The sequence below is a fragment of the Medicago sativa genome, chromosome 7, assembly GCF_051527215.1.
Source record: "Medicago sativa cultivar Bolivia chromosome 7, Bolivia_mono, whole genome shotgun sequence".
Classification (NCBI taxonomy): Eukaryota; Viridiplantae; Streptophyta; class Magnoliopsida; order Fabales; family Fabaceae; genus Medicago; species Medicago sativa.
Genome location: NC_140755.1, coordinates 51,609,926 through 51,631,984, shown reverse-complemented (window position 1 = coordinate 51,631,984; position 22,059 = coordinate 51,609,926). Strand labels below are relative to the sequence as shown.

Here is a 22,059-nt window from a genome sequence, read left to right as displayed (position 1 = left end):
ACTTTTTTTCGTTGAAAGGATATGGTTACGATGCCTATTCATTATTCAGTGGAAAGCAATCATTGAAATTAGCACATGGAGTTGTGTGCTTCATCAAAGCCATTGCTTTTATACATACTAATCACACATCTCAGTGGTAATAACTATATTGGAAACCGAAAACATTAAAGCAAAAGGAATGGAAAGAGTTGGCTCATGGGGTTTCGAAATAAATAAGTTGCAGTGCTGGATTTGAAATTCAAACTTCAGCCTTAAATGCAATTAGGTGAAGAAAATCCCGCCAAGGAGGATTAGGGTTTGGGAAAAGAAGGTATGCATTATGTACCTTTGGATTATACTAGACTTTTACCCGTGCGATGCACGGGTCTATTAAGAAAATAAAAAATGAAGATGACATTTTTATTGAAGGAAGATCACATTTTTATATAATTAGCATTTTTAAAAAATTACTTAAATAAATTACGCGATAAGTTAACTCAACCTTCCAAAAAAAAAAAAAAGTTAACTCAACCAATCTCTAAAATAATAACTAACAACTAAATAAATTTTTCGGCGCGTCCAATAGAACACAAACACTCAACCAAACTTATAACAAAGTTAAATTTCACAAATATAATACTTCAATTTTTAAACAAATGGTTCTTAGCTATATGAATTCTTTAGACAGTTAAAAAGTTATAAAATTGATGTTGAACCTTGAGCCAAAATCCTTCACATAAATTTAATGATTTAAGAGATTTTATATGAGTTCCCTCGCATCGCATATATCATTTTTTTCAAACACATTTCCAGGAAGTTGTTGAATTTTGTAGAAATATTTTCTTCAAAAACATGTAATTCGAAGGAACTATTTATAATGCTTTCAGACTGTTTATTATATACTTATTATGCACTTCAAAAGCCACGAAATTTAAATATACAAATTTTGTTTTTAAAAATAGTAAGAACTAAGTATTCAAAATATTAACATAAATAATATTTTACAAATTGCTTTCAAAGTTAAATGTGAAGGTACATGGAGTAAGAACGAAAAAAATTCCCAGGCGTGCATATTCATTATACATCTAATTATTTTGTTTCAAAGTTTAACTTAATCAGTAAGGAATAGGAAGGATTGTGATTTGTGAAAACAGAATTCCAGCATTAATATGGAATATGCATCATTATGGAAAATGTAAATTTGTATCAAGTTAAACAACCAAAAAACTTGCATATATCTCTGTATATCCCTTTCCTTATGCTTAATTTAATTTTAGAATGGATTCCAATGCAAATTAACATAATCACTACTGATTAGCAGATTGAAGTTATTATAACAAAATTATAGCAATTTAAACAAAGGTACAATGCAAATACAGATAACCACAGAACAGAGTTTTCAACTGACAATTGGAACTTGAAATAATTTAAAATTGATGATTGATTACAACCAATAAAACTAATTCTGCTAGAACAAAGCTCAAGCATCAACCTAAAATAAAACAACTAAATTGCCATAACATAGTTTTTGAAACATCAAACAACCGACTAAAAATTAAACATCAAAATAAAAACAACAAAAAGAAAGCTGCTAATTCTTGCAAGATCCATCCCAGAAATAGCAACCAACGCCACCAAAAGTCTAATTGTAAAGGATTGTAAGATAAATTATATCATTTTTGACCTATACTTCATTCTCTTATTGTTGATTGCCTTGTCCAAATCTGAAACAGGGTTCTTCACCAAAGGACCTGTTGAACGTTAAAAACCAATATTAGCAACGTACAAAACTCAACATGAAAAGATAGGGATGAATGCAAACAATAAAAATATATTTACCGGTCAAGCAGTGGTAAGAAAGTAGGATTTCAACCAAAGATGCTCGAGTTGGAAGATTCAGATAGGCAGTAATGATATGGTTCATGGGTATCTGGTTTGCATACATATATAGCAATAAAGGATGGGGAAGATAAACAATTGTTTGCCTTGGAAACACCCAAAATAATGCTGAGTGGAAATTAAACGTGACTGATTGCATGGGGTATTCCAAAGGTATGGTTCTGTTTAGAATTACCACATAGAAACAGATAAGGAGGAAAATTAGCATTAATTGTTGGAAAAAAAGTTGGGAAAGCGCCACATTAGCCAAGAAGAATGTGAAATTTCAATTTCCCTCTCACCACGGCAGAATATTCAGATTTTGAAATGCAGCATCATATGGAGGGAATTTTTTTAGGGTTGCATCCATTAGCAATTAATGATGTGATTAGTGGAGGGAAAAATTAGGTTTAGTGATAGCTTTACCTAATAAGCTTTTAGAGTAAGTGATATTAAGATTTTAACTAGGTAATATATGATGATTATTTAAAGGAGATGAAATAGGAATTTCAATATAATGGAAAATATTGTGTTAAAAAATATCCATATTTTATTGTTATTGTAATGAAATTAAGCCTACATTAGTTATCTCAAAGTGTGTGTTAAGTTATATTGTAGGATTAAACTATCATGTGAGTAGGGATGTCAATGGGTACCCATGGACACGGATAGTATGATACCCATGCCCGCCCCGTTGGATAAATATGATATCCATGCCCACCCCGTACCCTCATGGATACCCATTATGTGGGTACCCGTGGGTATTGAAGTATCCATGGGTATTCGTGGGTACCCATGGATTTTTGAATTTATTTAGATTTTGGAACAAAGAATAACTTTTTTTAATTAACAAAAAACTTCAACTACTTTTAGCATATAAGAAGCAAACGAGAAGATAAGAGGGAGAGGTGAGTGACTGAAGACTTATGTTTTAAAGAAGAAGAAAGATGGTTACAATGAGAATTGAAGAAAAATAATGGTTTCAATGGGAATTGAAGAAAAATAAAGGCATGGTTATTGGGGAAAGAGATTGTTTTATGACGTGAAAAGTTGAATCGGTCAACTTAATAATATAAATTAAAAAAGTTATAAATTAAAAATAGGTTAATAATAATATATATAAGGATATTTTAGTAATTAACTTAATTTATTATTGGGTATGGGTACCCGTGGGTATGAGTACCATCAAATCCGTGTCCGTACCCATATAATAATGGGTAGTCAAATACCCATTAATTATACCCGTGGATACCCGTTTAACTATCCGCCCCGTGCCCGTGATGGATTTTACCCGCGGGTACCCATGGGCATGGGTATTTTTGCCACCCCTACATGTGAGTATCTTTAATTTTAATCTTATATAAAGACCTGATGATTATAAACTAGTGATAGACCACTAAGATTTTGTTTTCCGCAAACGATAAACTATTAGTCAAGTAAAAAGTATGATACATTGGAATACAATGAGGTTTAAAATAAAATGATAGAAACATGATTATTATGTAATAGAATATGCCAACCAATTATTGTGACAAGACGTATTAAAGTAAGGAAAAATTATACTACGTAAGTCAAATATAAATCATGACTAGAGCAATTGTTCTGAATGTATCTGTGCGTGCTTGTTTTCATTCATTGCTATTGTTATACACCCTCCGGTCACTAATATAAGCAAAAATCTAATTTTTAGGTTTATTCAATTAATGATGTATGTAGTCTTTATTATAGGCTACATACATCATTTATTGAATGAACCTAGAAAGTGGATTTTTGCTTATATTAGTGACCGGAGGATGTACACTTTAAGTGTCATGGAACATATATCACTCCGTATTTTTTAAGTGATTATTTTATATGAATAATAACATGCAGGGCATTTCGGCAATACTAAATAGAAATTTTGAGGTGTTTATTCATGAGAATAAAGTGGAGAATTATACACTCAACTATGTTATTTTTTCTTAAAGTTTGTTGTATTAATGTTTATGTTTAAATTGTGTTTTAAGTCTTCAAAATTCTGACATCAAGATCGAGTTTAACAAATTAGTCTTGACTTATTTGTTGGATCTTGGGAAAATATTATGTCTGCTGCTTTATTATGAGGATAATTGTAAAGCTCTAATAAAGCCAAAATGTTTTATTTCAAATTATCACATTGAGTTGTTATTTCTAGTAATGCCGTGATATTGTTTATTGCATCAAAATTTACTTACTCGATGAAATTCATTATTGACATTTCTAAATGTATTTTATATATATATATATATATATATATATATATATATATATATATATATATATATATATATATATATATATATATATTCGTACAAAACTATATATTTTGCCGGATACATTTACCACAAAATTTCATAAAATGCTCTCATAAAGGTTGGATGGAAAGGTTTTCTTATTGATGGACAATTTTGCAAGTGTACCAAATCCTCACAAGTAATAAAGTAGTAAGTAAATCTTCATAGGGATTTCCGTTTCAAATCGGCAAATAGCGCTACTTGTTTAAAACAATATTTGGTTATAATAAAAGGGTTTATCTGGATGAGTTCGTGATTTAGTATGTCCCTCCAGCTATCCAGTTTCACTTGTTGATCACTCTAAGGTTATACACAGCACTAAAATGTGAAGGGTCGTCAATCCTACACGGTCAAGTAGGCCAATGTACGAAGTCCAGCTTTACTCTCTCATAGCTAATTAAAACATGAAAGAATTGGGATTAATAAAATGTCATCTAAAGGCTCCAACTTCATATATGAATCTTAAATGTTCATCACATTCTCTATTACGGAACTCTACAAAGGGGCAACTCTATCTTGTCTACCTTACAAAGAGGTGGTCAGAAAATGACAAACTGTATTATTAGAGTTTGATAGAGATAACTATAAAATAGAACAAATCTAACGTTGCTTTTGGGTCCCATCAGAGTCTTCTGTTCTTTAAATGACTTCCTTTCTTCTAATCCAAGGTGTGTTTACCGGTGTTTTCGGCAAACTACGGGCTAGCTCTGATTATTACAAGCGGGACCGAACTAGAAATCCCAGGACATGTTGTGCAAAGGTTTTGAGGAAAACAGTTTAAAAAAGGCCACGAAATGCACTCAGGTTACTTAGAGAGCAAAACGGGTTTTAGAGTAAAAACGGAACTGTCTCTCGACAAGTTTGAAAATGCATGCAGAAGTGCATAGCGAAAGGTAAAAGTTTAAACACATAAACTTAACGAAAAGGTAAAATGCATTGCATAAAAGTAAAATGGTCTGAATCAATTTACATACATTATGTGTAACTCGTTTCCCTATGCGTCTTTAGTTTGAGTGTTGTAGAATTTCTTTAAATGATTTGCGACCCGTTTTCCGACTAGGAAACTCTTATTTATACATAAAGAAAATAACTGGAAAAAGTCTAATCCCATAATCAGCACTTCCTCCATCTTGGACAACCGTGTGTCCCCACGTTTCCACTTGAGGAAACCATCTTTGGCTCGGATTTGAATCTTCCAGCTACGATCGGCTTTTCTTGATTTCGACGGTATCGCGTGATAGGGCCGCAAGTGTACGGCTATGTCGGTTTTAGTATAAAAGATTTGTCGAATCCACAGAGACCAATTGACAAGTACCTCTATATGTCGTTTCTTTGTTTTTCTAAGGCGAGATTCAAAATAGTTTTGTTTTGAGCGTAAGATAAATATTGATTTTAATTAATTATATGACGGGTAGAGACCAAAACGATGGTTTTCGTCGACCTTCGACACTCAAGTAAATTGTTGCGCTAATTAAATGGTAACGAGATAATTAAAACTTGTGAAATTATCGAACAAGAGACAATGTTTGCTTTCGCAACACGTTGACAGAACTCTTAGACACGTAACGCCCTACTTTCGTAGCGTATAATTACAGGCCTAAAAATTCCTTTTTCTAAATTCAATAAACTCTTAATTAAAAGAAAAGAAATGCTTTCGCTTTAACCTTTTCGATTAAAAACTTGATATTTTTCTATGTCGGATATCGTTTTCGCTCTTTCAATGCGTAAACGATATCTCTGTGTCTCTACTTTCGTAGTTGACTTTTAACAATTGCAAAACAGAATTTTTCAAAACAATTTATTTAAATTCTCGTTACACTAAAAGAAGCGCTTTTCGTAGTTGACTTTTAACAATTGCAAAACAGAATTTTTCAAAACAATTTATTTAAATTCTCGTTACATTAAAAGAAGCGCGTAATTTACATGAGTTCCGTCGGTACGACGGAACCTCATTTCGGACTCAAATGAGACTACTCGAGCATAATTATATTAAACATACAAACTGTTGATTGATTCATGCTAAAAGGAAATGAATTACCTGTAAAAATATGGAAACTTTAATTGAGTATAAATTCCCTCGAACAATTTGCCGAAGACTACTAAATGAGGAACCACACTGTTACTTGTGTATAGCTGGAAACTTTAAACCAAAGAGCCACGCAACAATAATATACTCAACAATTTGAATTGAATTGGCATGGTCGAAGCAATTGGAATTGGAAAATATATTGGCAGAAGTAATAACAATAAATAAAACAAGGGAATTGGAATTAGATAGATACGTAATAGTGATAGAAACTAACAGGGATTGTGAATGAATGGACACGTAAATCAAAAACTAACAAGACTATACGAATGAAAGTGCAGCGACAACAATAATAAAGGAATTCAATCAAATTAGGAACTAATCACACATGACGCATGAATACGGTTGCCTCAAATCATGACACATAAATTAAATTAGGAAGTACTACTACAGTAACGTGAATTCAAGAAACAAAGAAAAAATTGAAACTTGCGAATGAAAATAAAATATGCTTCAGAACTCTTCTCAAAATATAGCAGCCAAAAGTTTTCTAAATCGTAAAATGAACTGAATCGTAAAACTATAACTAAAAACAAAGTGCCTCTTCTTCTCATCAGCTGAGCCTCTTTTATAGCTCTGAAATTGCAACCAAATCATCTTTGCTTGAGCCTAAAGTTGTGGAGAGTGGATTGGGATTGAATTGAAATTCTATCAAGGAGAACTCTGCAGCCTGGAAACAAACCGTGACTTTCTTTCTTGTTGTTCTCAATTGGGTGTGACATCAGCATGATATCATTATTAGCTCAAGTTGCTCTTTTCACCTCCTTCTTGACTCTTTTACTTTTGACACCCTCATTACCTGAAACACAACAAAATACTAGTCAGAAGACATGCAAAACACAATAAACGACCCTAAAATAAATAAAAATTAAACTATTTAGACAATGTATTTTGCGAATTATCATCGCGCCTTTGGCCATGTCCTGTCGAACTCTGAACCCTTCACGCTAGGCTTGTGTCTCGTTAAAACCCTCAATTTGGAATGAGGTAACCTTCGATTCCTGCAAAGATAAAAGTCAACTAAATGTTGACCATATTAAATGAGCCTATCGAAATTGCAGGCTAACAAATTGCCCCCTAAAAATGCCATTTTCGACTGAAAGCCTTGAAAAGGAGAAGATCGGCATTTTTGAAATCGCTTTAGGGTATAAAGATGAAGAGATAATGCCAACGATGCCGTGGAACTGGGGAAAGTTGACAATGAAGCTTACCAGTAGTCCTTTTGTAAATGTAACAAATCTTGGAATAAAAAAGTGGTCAAGATTTTCAACATGTTTCCCAAAAACGACGACATTGATCATCTCGAGACTTAAGATATACAACTTGAGAGTTTATTGAGAGCATAAGGTAGTGACGTCTGAGTGGTAGCTCTATGGCAGAGAGATGTATACCTACAAACACTCCAACAATGAAGTAAGTGCAGGGATTTTGAGAGGGGTTTTTCAAAATTTTAATCCTCTTTGCGGAAGAAATCTCATTGAACGGATCTTGATTAAATCATTAATCACAAATCAACGAGAACACATTCTTAAACACTTTAAGGATTATGTGTTTACCTCTTGAAGCGCAGAACCTTTGTAGCAGAATTGTATCTGATCACGAGCAAAGCAAAGCAGCGATGCCTCTACTCAGTCCACACGAACAGAACTTCTCCGATGACTGGTGCTAGCCAATTCTGTAACACCCCGTTTTCCCAACGTAAAAATTTCATAATTAAAAATCAGAGTAATTCAACTTTAAACGGAATGCTACACTTCTTAAAAATTCATAAACTGAAAAAATAACAATTTATTCTTCAAAATCATTTAACATAAGTAATTCAAAACTTCGCAGCGGAATTAGTTCATTCAACATAAAAAGTCTTTGGCACGCAGGCCTCATCAGAAAATCTCATAAGTCTTAGTTCAATATTTATTCATAAAAGTTCATAAACAATACGTAAGGAATAGAAGTAAAGTCAAGTCCCATCCCGTTACGTACCAGAGCACCTAGACACACATGTGAGGAGTCCACTCACGACGCCTCTAATCTTGATTACCTGCAAGTTACCCATACGAAGAGCAACATTTCCAAGCAGAGGGGTGAGATTTCTCAAAACAAAAATATTAAACATATAAATCATATAAAGTACATTCAACAACTTAAACATCTTATAACTCATTAATCATATCTAACAACTTAAACTTCCTTAACTAGTATCATTAATCTTCCTACATTAGTCATAAACTATCATAACACTAATCATAAACATCTTCATATATCATCAATTACTAATCTTAAACATCATTATATAACATCAAATAATAGTCACCAACAATCATCACATAGCATCAATATCAATCATAAGCATCAACATGTAATTCACATAAGTATCATTATCAAAACATAGCATTACCGAAAATAACTTCATAATCAAATTCGTAATCAATTCCATATATCCACATAATTATAAACATCAACTTATAGCATCCTAAGTACAAACACAACGTTATCATGTATCGTCATAAATATATTCATAAAACATCACATATCATCATATCATAATTCACGTAACATCTTATCATAAATCATATAACATCATAATCAATCATCAACATAAACATCATAATCATTCGTCTTCATTCATTATATCACTTCATTAATAACTTATCAACGTGACATCTTGACATCTAAACAACTTGACAACTCAACAACTTAACATCTTAACATCTTAAATCATCTTAAAAACCTCTTGATATGCCAATGCATGTGGTACCAATCAACAATATAAATGAGCGTAATTAGGCTCTTCAACGTGTGAGCATAAAGCTGCCGGGCTTAAAGCCCCCAACGTAGTTTGAGCACAAGGCTGCCGGGCCTAAAACCCCCAACTTTAATGAGCACAAGGCTGCCGGGCCTAAAGCCCCCAACTTTAATGAGTATGCAATGGACTCAATCTTCCTACAACTTGACAACTTAAACAACATCATGAACATCTATGACATCCTAACATCTTGACATCTTGACAACATAACATCTTAATAACTTGATGACTTCATAACGACTTGACGACTTAACAACTCTTATCATCTTAACATCTTGACAACATATGGATCACATAAATAATTCATGTCACATCATAATATAACAATATCAAATGATAATAAACAACATCTTAAAACATCATATTCATCAATCATAAACAACTTCATATAACATCGTATTTAAACATCAACAATAATTCACTATGTATCTTTGTAAAAACATAATAAATTATCCACAACATATTTTCATGTCAAACCAAAACTGTTGGAAAGATATCACAAATATCAACAACTTTCATGTTTACAACAAAGATCAATTCAAAACAGAAACATATGAACAAAACGCAAAAACATGAAACAGAGAATGATATCAATGTACAATTTTGCTAAGACCTCCCTGTAGTATTTTCATCATAACTCACAGACCAAACATCATTTTCATGTCAAACCAAAGCCACTGGAAAGCTAACAAAATTATCTAAAACTTTCATGTTTACACCTAAGACCAATTCTGTACCGATCAATACCAGTTTTCATTTTAAATTCGGAAAAGTTGTGCTGAAAGTCCATAAAAATTCACTGTGACCTACGTGCAGTAATTTGACCATAACTCAAGTTCTATATATCCTATTGACGTGAGATCAACGGCATTAGAAAGCTAACATTCATACCTACAACTTTTGTGTTTACACCTAAACCCATTTCGGAACTTAAACTTGTTAAACTGAGACAATAAAAACGCGTTTTGCACATTGACAGCAAAATCGCAGTTCAGCTGCGATTTCGCTGCGATTTCGCTTTGGGGAAATCTTTTCCACTTCGTATTCGATCCAATACTCTCCAAACTTGACCTAATAATTACCCTATGATTACCCTATTATTAGAACACTAATTATTTATCAACTTACTGTATGCAAATTCAAAGGGTTCTCAAATCTATTAACAACCTATTACAATTATTAAACCCTAATTCTTAAACTCACCAACATCTCATCCAATTCCATGGTTCTAACCTCAAAACTACATCCAATAACCATCCTATGGGTTATCTAAAGACTGTATACAATTTCTACATTATTTCAACAAGTTTTCATCATCTAATCATCAAATCTCTCTCAAAACCCTAATTCTCAAATTCTCACAAACTTTCCCCAACTTGTTAGATGCAATCTAATGATTTAACAACTTAATATTAATGCAAGATAGTCTCACCCTCACCTTAGATTAATTCCTGAATCAGCAGCAGCGTTCTTCTTTCCTAAGGTATTCTCGTCTTCTTTTGACTTTTCTCTTCTCTTCTCTTCTTTCTTGTTCTTCTCTTTTCCAAAAAGCGGTTTAAGGTAAACTCTTTCCAACCTAAGCTTCTCTATTTATAATACTAAAATATTCTACCCAAATCTATTTAGGCCCAACAACTTATTCTTCTTTCTATTCTAACCCCCAAATCCACTCACACTAATAATCCTCATAATCTTATTTATTTCTAAATTAAATATAGCTCCCACAAATAACAAATATATTTCTACACCAAATAACAAATATATCTCTAACAAATAACAAATATATTTCTACACCAAATAACAAATATATCTCTAACAAATAACAAATATATATTATTCTAGTAAATAGCAACATATAACATAACAAAATATCACTCATCAAAATAAATCGACTAAATCATAAAAAGACATCTAATCTCAAAACTACCTCCAAATCTACTTACTCTAATAATTCTCATATTCTAATAAATAATAGAATAATGCCACATAATAAAATACTAACACCTCATATAAATAAATAAATCACATAAATAGACTCTAACTTAATAAAAATAATTAAATAAAAAGGAGGGCATTACAAATTCCAACGGAGATTCAGAGAGATTAGGTTTAGAGAGTGGCGGCTAGGTTTAATTTGTGAATTAGGTTAAGCGTTTCAACAACTAAAATATTTCAGCACAAGTGTTCTATTTATAGAACCACTTGTGTGGTCATCAAGTCAATCACTTAAATACATCGTACCTTACGGTGCACCATATCTCACTTAAACACACGCTACCTTACGGTGGACCGCGTTTCTTTATTTTCACAATTAAATACTAAATCATACATAATTATTTAATTACTAATAAATCTCACTTATTATTTTATAAATAAGTCTTACTTATTTATTTCTCTCATTTATCTGTCCTTTGTGTGTGACCCTATAGGTTCTCATAACGTTGGCAATACATCTACCTTTCTAGTATCCTTTGGATTAACGAAATCCTTTATATATCAAATACATATATAAGGTTATTCCAAATAAGGAATACAACATTGTTATCCATCTTCTAGAACATGTATTATACAACAACGGGAATTGGGATCGTTAGATTTAAACATTACAATGATGGAATGATTTCATCATGATATGCATCATGAATTGCATGAAACCTTATACAATCAATCACATCTTAAAGGTATTCATAATATCATCCATGTTAGTTTTCTATAAGAAAACTCACATTCATCTTATGAATCATACTCATTTGGATGATATAACCAATATCCATATATGGTTTGTGTACATGGATTCTTTATAAGATCCCATGGCATCTAGCCATTTCTCAAAATCAGGCCATTTGCGACCTTCTAATAAGTCAGGTGCTCATCTTCCATGAGCATCATATCACCTTGTTGAGTCATGACAAAATCATGTTTCTCATCCTAGTGTTATGACATATCAGACTCATCTAGATCATGTGCTACTCGAACTGGCGATTTACCAACAACCCTTTGTTGAATCAGTTCATGTTCCATTCTTAGAGAAGCATGTATTTTGCGGTACTTGATTTAATTCAAGTTCTACATCACTCCCACCGGCTCTACAGAGACATACTCCTTGAAAAGGAATACTCCAGTTCTAGCGACAAACAATTTTTGGCAAAGAAGATGTAGAAATAGTATCCTCTAATTTCCTAAGGGAACCACCACAAATATACATTCATTTAATTTAAAGTTTAGTTTATCTAATAAACCATATAACCTCAAATTATCATAAAAGTCAAAACTAGGTACTCTTACCTCCATATCTAATATAGTGTCTTTATAATTACTCAATTGGAACTTGTTGTGGGAAAAATAACTGTAATCTAATCAATTTAAAGAGTCATGGAGTTATAATTAAATTATTTTAGATTGAGTCATGCCAAACATGATGTGATATAAATAATCATTATACTCCTTAATTAAGTATTTACCATTACAATCTAGTCGTATGGTCTTCATACTTTTCAAACTTATTCATTTTACTTCATTATTAAACTCTTTGAACAATTTCAAAGATTTCTTGAATCGTGTTAAATACACTTTGCTCATTTAGTAAATTAATTAGTAATGTTAGATGAAGTAATAGAAACAAAATATATAGCAAATATGTTTAGTGCTCCATATACATCTCATATGTATATCAACTCAAATAGATTATGTGTCCTTTCACCTTTATTGGTGACCGGTATACTAATCTATTAAGGTGGGACTCACATCCCTCAAATTATATAAAATCAAATGAGTCCAAGTCCATATCCATGGATTTTAGAAATGTGAATCGCACTTGTGTTGTACTAAACCGTGATGCCAATAATATACAAAAGGTTTAAATCTCATTTGATCCCTTTTTCACATATGTTATAGATCAGTTTATCAAGATCATGGAACTCAATTCCATTACTTGATTAGCACACTTGTATAGAAAACATTATTTGGATAATAGGACAACATTTGTCTTTTTATTCAACTACACAATCATTCTCTTGTCAATGCAAGATTTATGATTTGATGCTTCTATTTTTTATGGAATTTAATAACAATTATTTGGTTCCATATCAAGTTAAATTTAAGTCCAAGCATTAGTTCCTATGTCAATGAAACAATTTGTTTCATTCTAAACATAAGTGGACTTCACTTATAGTTAATGTCTCGCTTCTTTAAAACTCTCTATATTTCAACAAATATGAGATTAATCATCAAGTATCATATACTTATGATGCAGAAGTAGAAATTAACTTTCTATAACTATATGGGCAGATAAGAAGTCTTACTTCTATTTTGACTCTTTCAAAACATTAACAATTTTTCTCATTCTGAAGAACAATTCTTAATTTTGTACCAATTCAGAAACTCCTTTCTGAAGATTTTGTTCTTCATAAAAACATTTAACAGTATAATAAAATGCATACGCTAAAAAAAATTCTAAATACAGAAAATAAATAAAATAAATGTATCATGATTGAAAAACATATTTAATTAGGTTTTTAATTAAATATGCTCCCACTATTTTACTCAAAACAAATGACCTTCAACATTTGAATCGGAAAATCTTATTTGAAGATTTTCTAGTGGGTTGAAATCCATATTTCACCTTGCTTTAAGTCAACGGGGGCTGTACTCCAAGCTCAGTTATTTAGGTAGGAACATTTCCAATTGTATCCTATACAACTTTCAAATCAATTGGGTGAATAACTCTTACTCAAGTCTATCATATAGACATTTCCCAATTATAGATTCTAAATTTATTCTAATCTTATTAAAATTAATTTAGTTAAGTTAAACCCAAAAGAATAACACTTGGGTAAATTGGATTACCGCACCGCAACTTACTAGTATAGAATATGCGCTTCACGGAGGCAAAACCCACATATTCGATATTAGTCTTGAAGAGTGTTAAACTTTTGGAAAGCATTAAACTTAATATTTCATTTGAAGTAAATATATATATTTTAATCTTATTAAAATATTCAGCTAAAAATAACAATCGGTAAATAGAATTACCGCACCACAACTTACTAGTATAGAAAGTGCACCTCGCGGAGGCGAAACCTACACATTTCGATATTAGCCTTGAAGTGTGTTATACTTTTGAAAACAATTTACTTCATATTCTATTTGAAGAATTTTTATTTAGTTTAATCTCATTGACATGTGTATCTCATACACGCGTCTTTAAAGATGCATGACATTCATGCTCATGCTCATAGAAAGCAAGTATATAAAACATTTAAAACATACATGATAACATACATTTAAAACATGTTAAGCATACATCTCATACATGCGCTAACTAAACATACATTTCATGCATCACATACATAAAATAATAAATTAGGTAGTATGGTTATGACCTCCTAACGCGTAAGAATTAAATAAACTATTTTATTACAATTCTTTGACCCACGAGCAAGCTTCAAAAGTTTCTCCATCGGAATCATCTTTTGGCATCGTCTTCTCTTCAACTTGAGCAATTACATTATTTGACATTTAAATAAAATAATTAAAATAAATCACGACATGCAGGTCGTATTTAGAATAAATAAATAAATCACGACACCCAGGTCGTATTTAAATAAACGGAACGCCAAAATCTAAGGTCATAACCATATACCATATTATTTAATAAAATAAATAATAATAATTCATAATTTGATATTTTTTTAAAAAAAAATATGATCAAAGATGCGGACAAAAGCATGTCTATCATATTTACTTTAAACCAATTTCAAATTCTAACGTCAAAAAAAAAAATTAAACCAATTTCAAATTCATGTGATACTATTATTAGGAGATAATTTACCTATTTAACTTTTGAATGATAACAAAATCTCCTAAAATTAAACTTTGCAAGGATCAGTTAACAGATTACCCGTGATAGCATGCAAAATAAAGCCGCGATTCTAGGTGATTTATTTCTTCTTTTAAACTAATACCATGTCAATTTAAAATTGAAATAAATCAAAACTTTATCAATAGTTTTGAAAAGAGGGTTGCTATACAGATTACCCGTGATAGCATGCTAATAAATTTTTATTCTCAGGGTAAACAAGAATCACGGTAGCCTCTGCAAATCGCTATTCGTATGCCAAAAAAATTTTGAAAAGAGGGTTGCTATACAAGGCCGTTGATACGAGCAATTCAACTAATTGTCCCTTGAAACATTTTCAAGTGTACCAAACCGAGACAATCATGCATAAACAAAGGTTTTGAATTAAATAGCCTTTAACAATTAAAGATCTTTATTTAGAATCAATATGCAATGGGTATCTCATATACCAAAACACATGTGACTGATTTTAATTCAAATCATCAAATTGATTTTATTTTATTCTCAATAAAATAAAAGCAAATAACTCCTTTGAATCAAATTCATTGTCAACGTAGCTCTTGCATATCCTTCCCGGAGTTACGATGGCAACCAAATTACAGAACATAGTTAAACTCTTAAATTTAATTAAAATTCCATCGCAAAATATAATAAAATATCACGCAAGCTCTTAACGCAGAAGATAACAAATCAAAGATTGAATCATATTCAAAACAATAAACATGTTATCAAAACACACAACGGAGAATATATCATCATATACACATTGATGGTGCATAAATCAGATTCGAATATATGATTTAATCAAAACCAGATGCTCTGATACCACTGAAGGGATTTTGAGAGGGGTTTTTCAAAATTTTAATCCTCTTTGCGGAAGAAATCCCATTGAACGGATCTTGATTGAATCATTAATCTCAAATCAACGAGAACACATTCTTAAATACTTTAAGGATTATGAGTTTACCTCTTGAAGCGCAGAACCTTTGTAGAATAATTGTTTCTGATCACGAGCATAGCAAAGCAGCGATACCTCTACTCAGTCCACACGAACAGAACTTCTCCGATGACTGGTGCTAGCCAATTCCAACGGCGATTCAGAGAGATTAGGTTTAGAGAGTGGCGGCTAGGTTTACTTTGTGAATTAGGTTAAGCGTTTCAACAACTAAAATATTTCAGCACAAGTGTTCTATTTATAGAACCACTTATGTAGTCATCAAGTCAATCACTTAAATACATTGTACCTTACGGTGCACCATATCTCACTTAAACACACCGTACCTTACGGTGGAACGCGTTTCTTTATTTTCACAATTAAATAATAAGTCATACATAATTATTTAACTAGTATAGTGACCCGTGCCAAGCACGGGAAATAAAAAACTTTTAGGATCAAATGTATAGATTTTATATTATGTTATAGTATTAAAGTTATAAGTGTAGTTATAATTTAAATTTGACATGGGAAAAAAATATCATCTTAGCATATGTAATATTTTTGCAAAAATACGTCAACGTACTGTATATTATTATTTGTTGACATAATGTATTTTATTAATCATAAAAACTAAAAAATTTATATTTTTTTATATAATAGTCAGTGTCAGATGTATACACCTAGTCTGTGAATGCAAACGTTAAATTTTTTACGGGTGTGTATAAGTATAGTTTAGGCTACAGAAAAGCCGATTGTTATTTTTTTTATTTTTTACAAAATCAATGGTCTAAAGTAAATATTGTATTTTAGGGTAACAACGATGTAAAAAAAAAAACGTTCCGCGTATTGTTATACCTGAAAAGTGCATCAATTAAAAGTCAATGGCAGGAGGATCTGCTTATATAGAAATTGCATGTCTTGTAATGACCAGTACGCCTTCCAAAGAAATAAAAAAAAAATGACTTCCAAACAATACGCAACTTTTGTTTTCTAAATTATAGCAACAACAATTGTAAAACATAACCAATGATCATACTTTTTGAAAAACTTCACGATACACAACATTTGTGGTCTCCTTGCAAACATTATTATCTTCATCCAAGATGAGCAGCTTCAAACCTTTTCTAGAAGTAACTCGAGAGACAGCGACATAGAGTTGTCCATGCGTGAACACAGACTTAAGAAGATTAACTCCCACTCGAGATAAAGATTGACCCTGACTTTTATTTATTGTCATTGCAAAACAAAGCGTCAATGGAAATTGTCTGCGCCTGAATTTGAAGGGTAGTCCTGGATCACTCGAAATAAGATTCATCCTCGGAATGAATACCCTGGTAGCTACCCATTTTCCTGTAATTACGGTAGCAACTATCATGCTCTTCCCTAGATGTGTAACTGTCAGCCTCGTACCATTACACAGTCCATTGGCATGATCGATGTTTCTCATCAGCATAACTGGACATCTCACCCTTAGTTTCAACCAGTGATTTGGAATTCTAGAGCTCTTAGTACCATTAAGAAATTCTGTTGTGAACCACTCGCTTTGGACATCAGAATTTTCACCCGATCGACAAACAGAATCAGAGCTTAAATACTTTTTCTCTTCATCTGGAATCAGTGACATCATATATTCGTTAACATGCTCAGCTGAATCAAGCGTTGGTGCGAGTATTCCCTTTCTTGGAAAAATAGCGGGTCACCAAGGTTATCATTCAAATCGGGATACATAAAGTCTATAAGTGACATCAACGGATTTGTTGTGTCTGATATGAGCAAATCTTCAGGAATTTCTACCTGCATTTCACCATTCTCATCCGAAGTGTCGTTGACGTCTCTAATTACCAAAATTAACAATTTCTTCCTGCTCTGCAGGTACCGAAGATGCACCTAATCTCATATTAACAGTAAGCCTCAACAAATTACAATAAGCCCATATCTTTGATGAATTGATTGAGGCATCAACAATATCCTGCCTCGTTCCTTTTCGAACAACAGACAATATCTGCCTGAAATCACCACCTAAAACTACTGTCATTCCACCAAAATGTCTAAACTCGTTTAAGGGATCATTCTTGGACATGGGATCATTCTTGGACATGATATCATGCATTGATCGGTCAACTGCCTCAAAGCACCATCGGTGCATCATTGGAGCCTCATCCTAAATTATCAACTTTGCAGCATGCACCAGGTCTGCCCTAGGACTATCCTTTTCCATCGTAAGCGATGATGCCTCATTAATCTCAATAGGGACTGTTAGTGTCGAGTGCACGGTTCTTCCACCTGGTAATAAAAGAGTCGCTATAGTGCTGGATGCAACATTCAATACAATTAACCCCTTCGATCTAACAGCAGCCGATAATGTTTTCCATATAAAGGTTCTTCTAGTACCACCGTAACCATATAAGAAAAAGAAACCACCGTCGTCAGAATCAAATAACTCCATGATTTTGTCATGCACACATCTTTGTTCATCAGTTAGCATCAGTAACATATCAGCGTGTGTCTTTTCCAGTTCAACTTTGTTGTAATTTAGCTCATCAACGATAAGCTTATTTGTGAAAGTTGGCATGTCTGTTGCGTTTGGCCTGGGCATAGATTTGAAATCAGTAAGCGACTGTCTGTTTTCCTGAAGCAGCATTTCAATTTCAATCAAACACAGGTTCTTCACGTCATCGTCACTGATATGCAGATCTTCATATTAAATGTAAAGTCACGAAATTAATATTAACACCCTTGCATGCATATGTGTGCACGTTGAAGAGAAAGAAAAAATATTAGCTTTATATGAGAATCCTTTATATTTAAACATATCAGCCTAAAAAATGTGGAAAATGCTGAATGGTATCGTAGAGTTAGTAACTCTTAGTTTGTTCTTTACGATATCCTAAAAAAGTACCTCTTAACTACTTAAACTACTCTAATCAGCCTTTACTATATCCTTGAAGACACACCCCTCGAAAACAACATTGTCATCAAGGTTGGAATGTGCTAAATTTCTTAATGTATAATAGTCTTCAAATGTATCACCCTTATCCCTATTTTTTGTTAGTGAAGTACTGTTTTTCTTCACATCTTCAACAATAACATGAGTAGTTTCTCTCCACTTCCTTTGCAGAGAAAAAGAGAGATAGAACCATTTGAAATAAATTATTTGTCTAAGAAACTTTTATAAAAATAATTGCCTCGTCCATGTCATTTGCACCCTGATGCTAAACTCGTCATCACAGAATTCCAAGCAATTTTGGCTTGTGTTGCTTCAAAAACAACAACATAGGAGTACGCAAAGAAAAGTGCGGTGGAGACAACACTAACAAAGCGTATCTCAGTGGAGACATGTTTTTACTTTGAATTTTAATGTTACCTCTTAATGCATTTTAAGTGCAGCTTTTCCTTTTAAAGTTGCATAGTGACACGCCATTTGTTCTAATTCTCATCAATGACAATTACAACATGTTCTAGCGTTAAAAAGAAAAACATATCATTATGTCTTGAAACATGCCTATTTTCATTTCTGTCTTTGTCATAAAAACTAAAAATGATAGTAAGAGAATATAAGCAATGCAATGGAAATTAACGTACTTATTTTATTTACTTTTACTCGAACAATTTACATATTTATTTAAGTTTAACTATATATATATATATATATATATATATATATATATATATATATATTTTAAATTGAATATTAATCTACACAAAGTTAGTGAATATTTAAGTTATTTGATATATAAATCAGTATAAATTTAAAGTAACTTTAGTATAAATTGTAAAGTTTTTTTTTACAAAAAATATAACTCGTAATTTTGTGTAATTTTTGTAAAAATATTATATAGTTTTATTAAGATATTTGCTTTTACAAATATAAAGTATATGTAGTTTACAACTATATTTTATTTTAAATTAGTATCTTTATCCTAACTAATAAATTGTTTCAAGGGGTTGAATAGTTCAAATGGTTTGAGTTAAGGAATAAGAAGTTTGAGATACTATGGTCAAACTGAAACGAAAGAGTAAAGATTAATCTAACAACTACAAATTTGTGGGCTACAATCCAATCTCATATCCTCTTTACATTCACAATATCTTTTTTTCATTCTTATCCTCAATAATGCCTACACCATTTCTCGATCTAACTATTCCAGTTTAACAATGCTTAAATACTGAACTATCTAATTCTTTCACCTTTTCACCCACCCACTTAGTTTCTTGTTGGCACTTAAAATTAATCTTCTTCCTAGTCATAACGTCAATGATTTCCATATATGTTCGAGTAAGGGTGCCTTTATTCCATGTTCAAAAACAGATCATACTCTCATGAACTAACTTCTTTACCCACACTTGTTCACAAAGGTGGGGGACCCTTCATTATTTTTTACTTCATTCAGGCATCGATGTATCCACCTTTGCTCATTTAACATTGTACTTGAGCTATACAACACAAGGGCGATAAGCCTTTCTCCTCCAAGGATCTCGCTGCCAAGTTACAGAAATTGTGGAAAGTGCAAGGGCCATGGCATCTTACATCCCTTGGCCGGGGGTTTTATGAATTTTTCTTTAACTCACAAGAGGATATGAGAACCGTTTGGGCAGCAGGTACTGTTAGCTTGAAGCCTGGGTTACTCAGATTATTTGAATGGAAAAAAGACTTTAACATGCACACGCAACGACAAACTCACACTCAGGTTTGGGTTCGATTATGGGAATTACCACAAGAATATTGGATGGAGAGGACCTTATATGAGATTGCCGGGGCGGTAGGGACTCCGTTACTCATTGATAATGTGACTCGTAACAGACTTTACGGTCATTATGCCCGAGTTCTGGTTGACATGGATCTTTCGAAGGATATATTTTATGAGATCATGGTGGAACGTGAAGGTTTTGCATTCCCATTGGCAATAGAGTATGAGGGACTACCTGATTTTTGCAAACACTGTACAAGCATTGGCCATGATGTTTCTAAGTGTCGCTGGTTGTACCCTAGAAAGGATGATTCCAAGCAAAAACCTACTGATGGTAAGGGGAAAGAGCAAGTTCCAATAAAAAAACCTGAGTGGATGCCGTTGAAGGACAATCCTTCCGGAACAGGCTCCTCCAAGGCCTTTGAAACCCCACCTACTGCGCAGCCTCTGGTGACTAAAAATAATGTTGAGACTTCATTTAGTATTCCTTTACAAAACGTTACAGACGAGGTTCCTCAACGTGATTTGCATTCTGCGGTTCCTTTATTGACACTGGTGACAAATGAATCACAGGATGCTGCCATATCTCTGGAAGGGAACATCTCTATTCCGGTTGTTGATGTTCCGGTTGCTACTGGTACTCATTTGCAATTGGAGCATGTTCATGTGCAGGAGGAGCCTATTGTTGATCTTGTAGACTCAACTGCAGCAGCTGACACACAGGTTTCCCTACATGCCTCTGCAGGTACAGCCGCTGATGTTCATAATGTTGATAGGGAGGTTTCACCAACTGTTCAATTGGTTGCCACTGATGGTGCAGATTTGGAGGATGTCAACAGGCCCGTAATTGTCCGTGAAGAAGGAATGACACATAGCAATCCTCGTATTCAGCATGACCTTGATTTATGGGCCAGAATACGTGAATATGATCAACGAATGGCTGATGAAGGCTTCACTCAAGTTCTTACCAAGGCGCAGAAACAAAATCGTAAAAAGCAAGTTCTTGGCACGCCCTATCAAACCCGTGCAAAGGGTGGTCTTCCATCTTCCAAATGATTATGTTATATTGGAATGTCCGTATCAGCTGTGCGGACAAATTGGCGAATATGGGTCATGGGGTTCAAAGTTCTATTTGGTTCGAAACTCTTCCGGCTGATTGCATATGTATTTCTTCGTGATAGAGTTGGTTTGTTTAACTACAGATTTTCTTAGTCTGTAGCAGTTTTTTCAGTATTTTGGGTTTGTTTTTCTTCTGAGGGTTTTGGCCTAGTCCCCCCTCTTCTTGTATATATTTTCCTTTTTTTTTTTAATAAAATTTTAGAGTTTGGCGGCATAGGACGGAGGTTTCCCAGATGCCAACCTAGTTGGTATGTCGGTGTTTTCTCCCGATGTCTGCCATTACTCCTTGCTTAGCAAAAAAAAAAGCTATACAACACGTTTCTTCTAGGCACTGACCTAATGTTCACACTATTATATACTTGGTCCATGCCATAGAGATTCAAAGTGTTTCAATTAAATT

At 32.8% G+C, this 22,059-nt stretch overlaps 1 protein-coding gene and 1 long non-coding RNA gene across 2 annotated transcripts; one reads left to right on the top strand and one right to left on the bottom strand.

The window, feature by feature from the left end:
• Positions 1-1,353: 1,353 nt before the first annotated feature.
• Positions 1,354-2,302, bottom strand: LOC146906589 (uncharacterized). The gene is made up of 2 exons (XR_015019346.1): positions 1,819-2,302; positions 1,354-1,730 (listed from the first exon to the last, which is right to left on the bottom strand). It is a non-coding gene; the product is annotated as an uncharacterized LOC146906589 (long non-coding RNA).
• Positions 2,303-20,429: 18,127 nt separating this feature from the next.
• Positions 20,430-21,596, top strand: LOC146906588 (uncharacterized). The gene has a single exon (XM_085728891.1). The coding sequence runs from the start codon at positions 20,430-20,432 to the stop codon at positions 21,594-21,596; it is 1,167 nt and encodes a 388-aa protein (XP_085585017.1).
• The last annotated feature ends 463 nt before the right edge of the window (positions 21,597-22,059 follow it).

Excerpts from the sequence above, each read along its gene's own strand:
- LOC146906588 (XM_085728891.1), top strand. The coding sequence starts at position 20,430 with ATGAGAACCGTTTGGGCAGCAGGTACTGTTAGCTTGAAGCCTGGGTTA.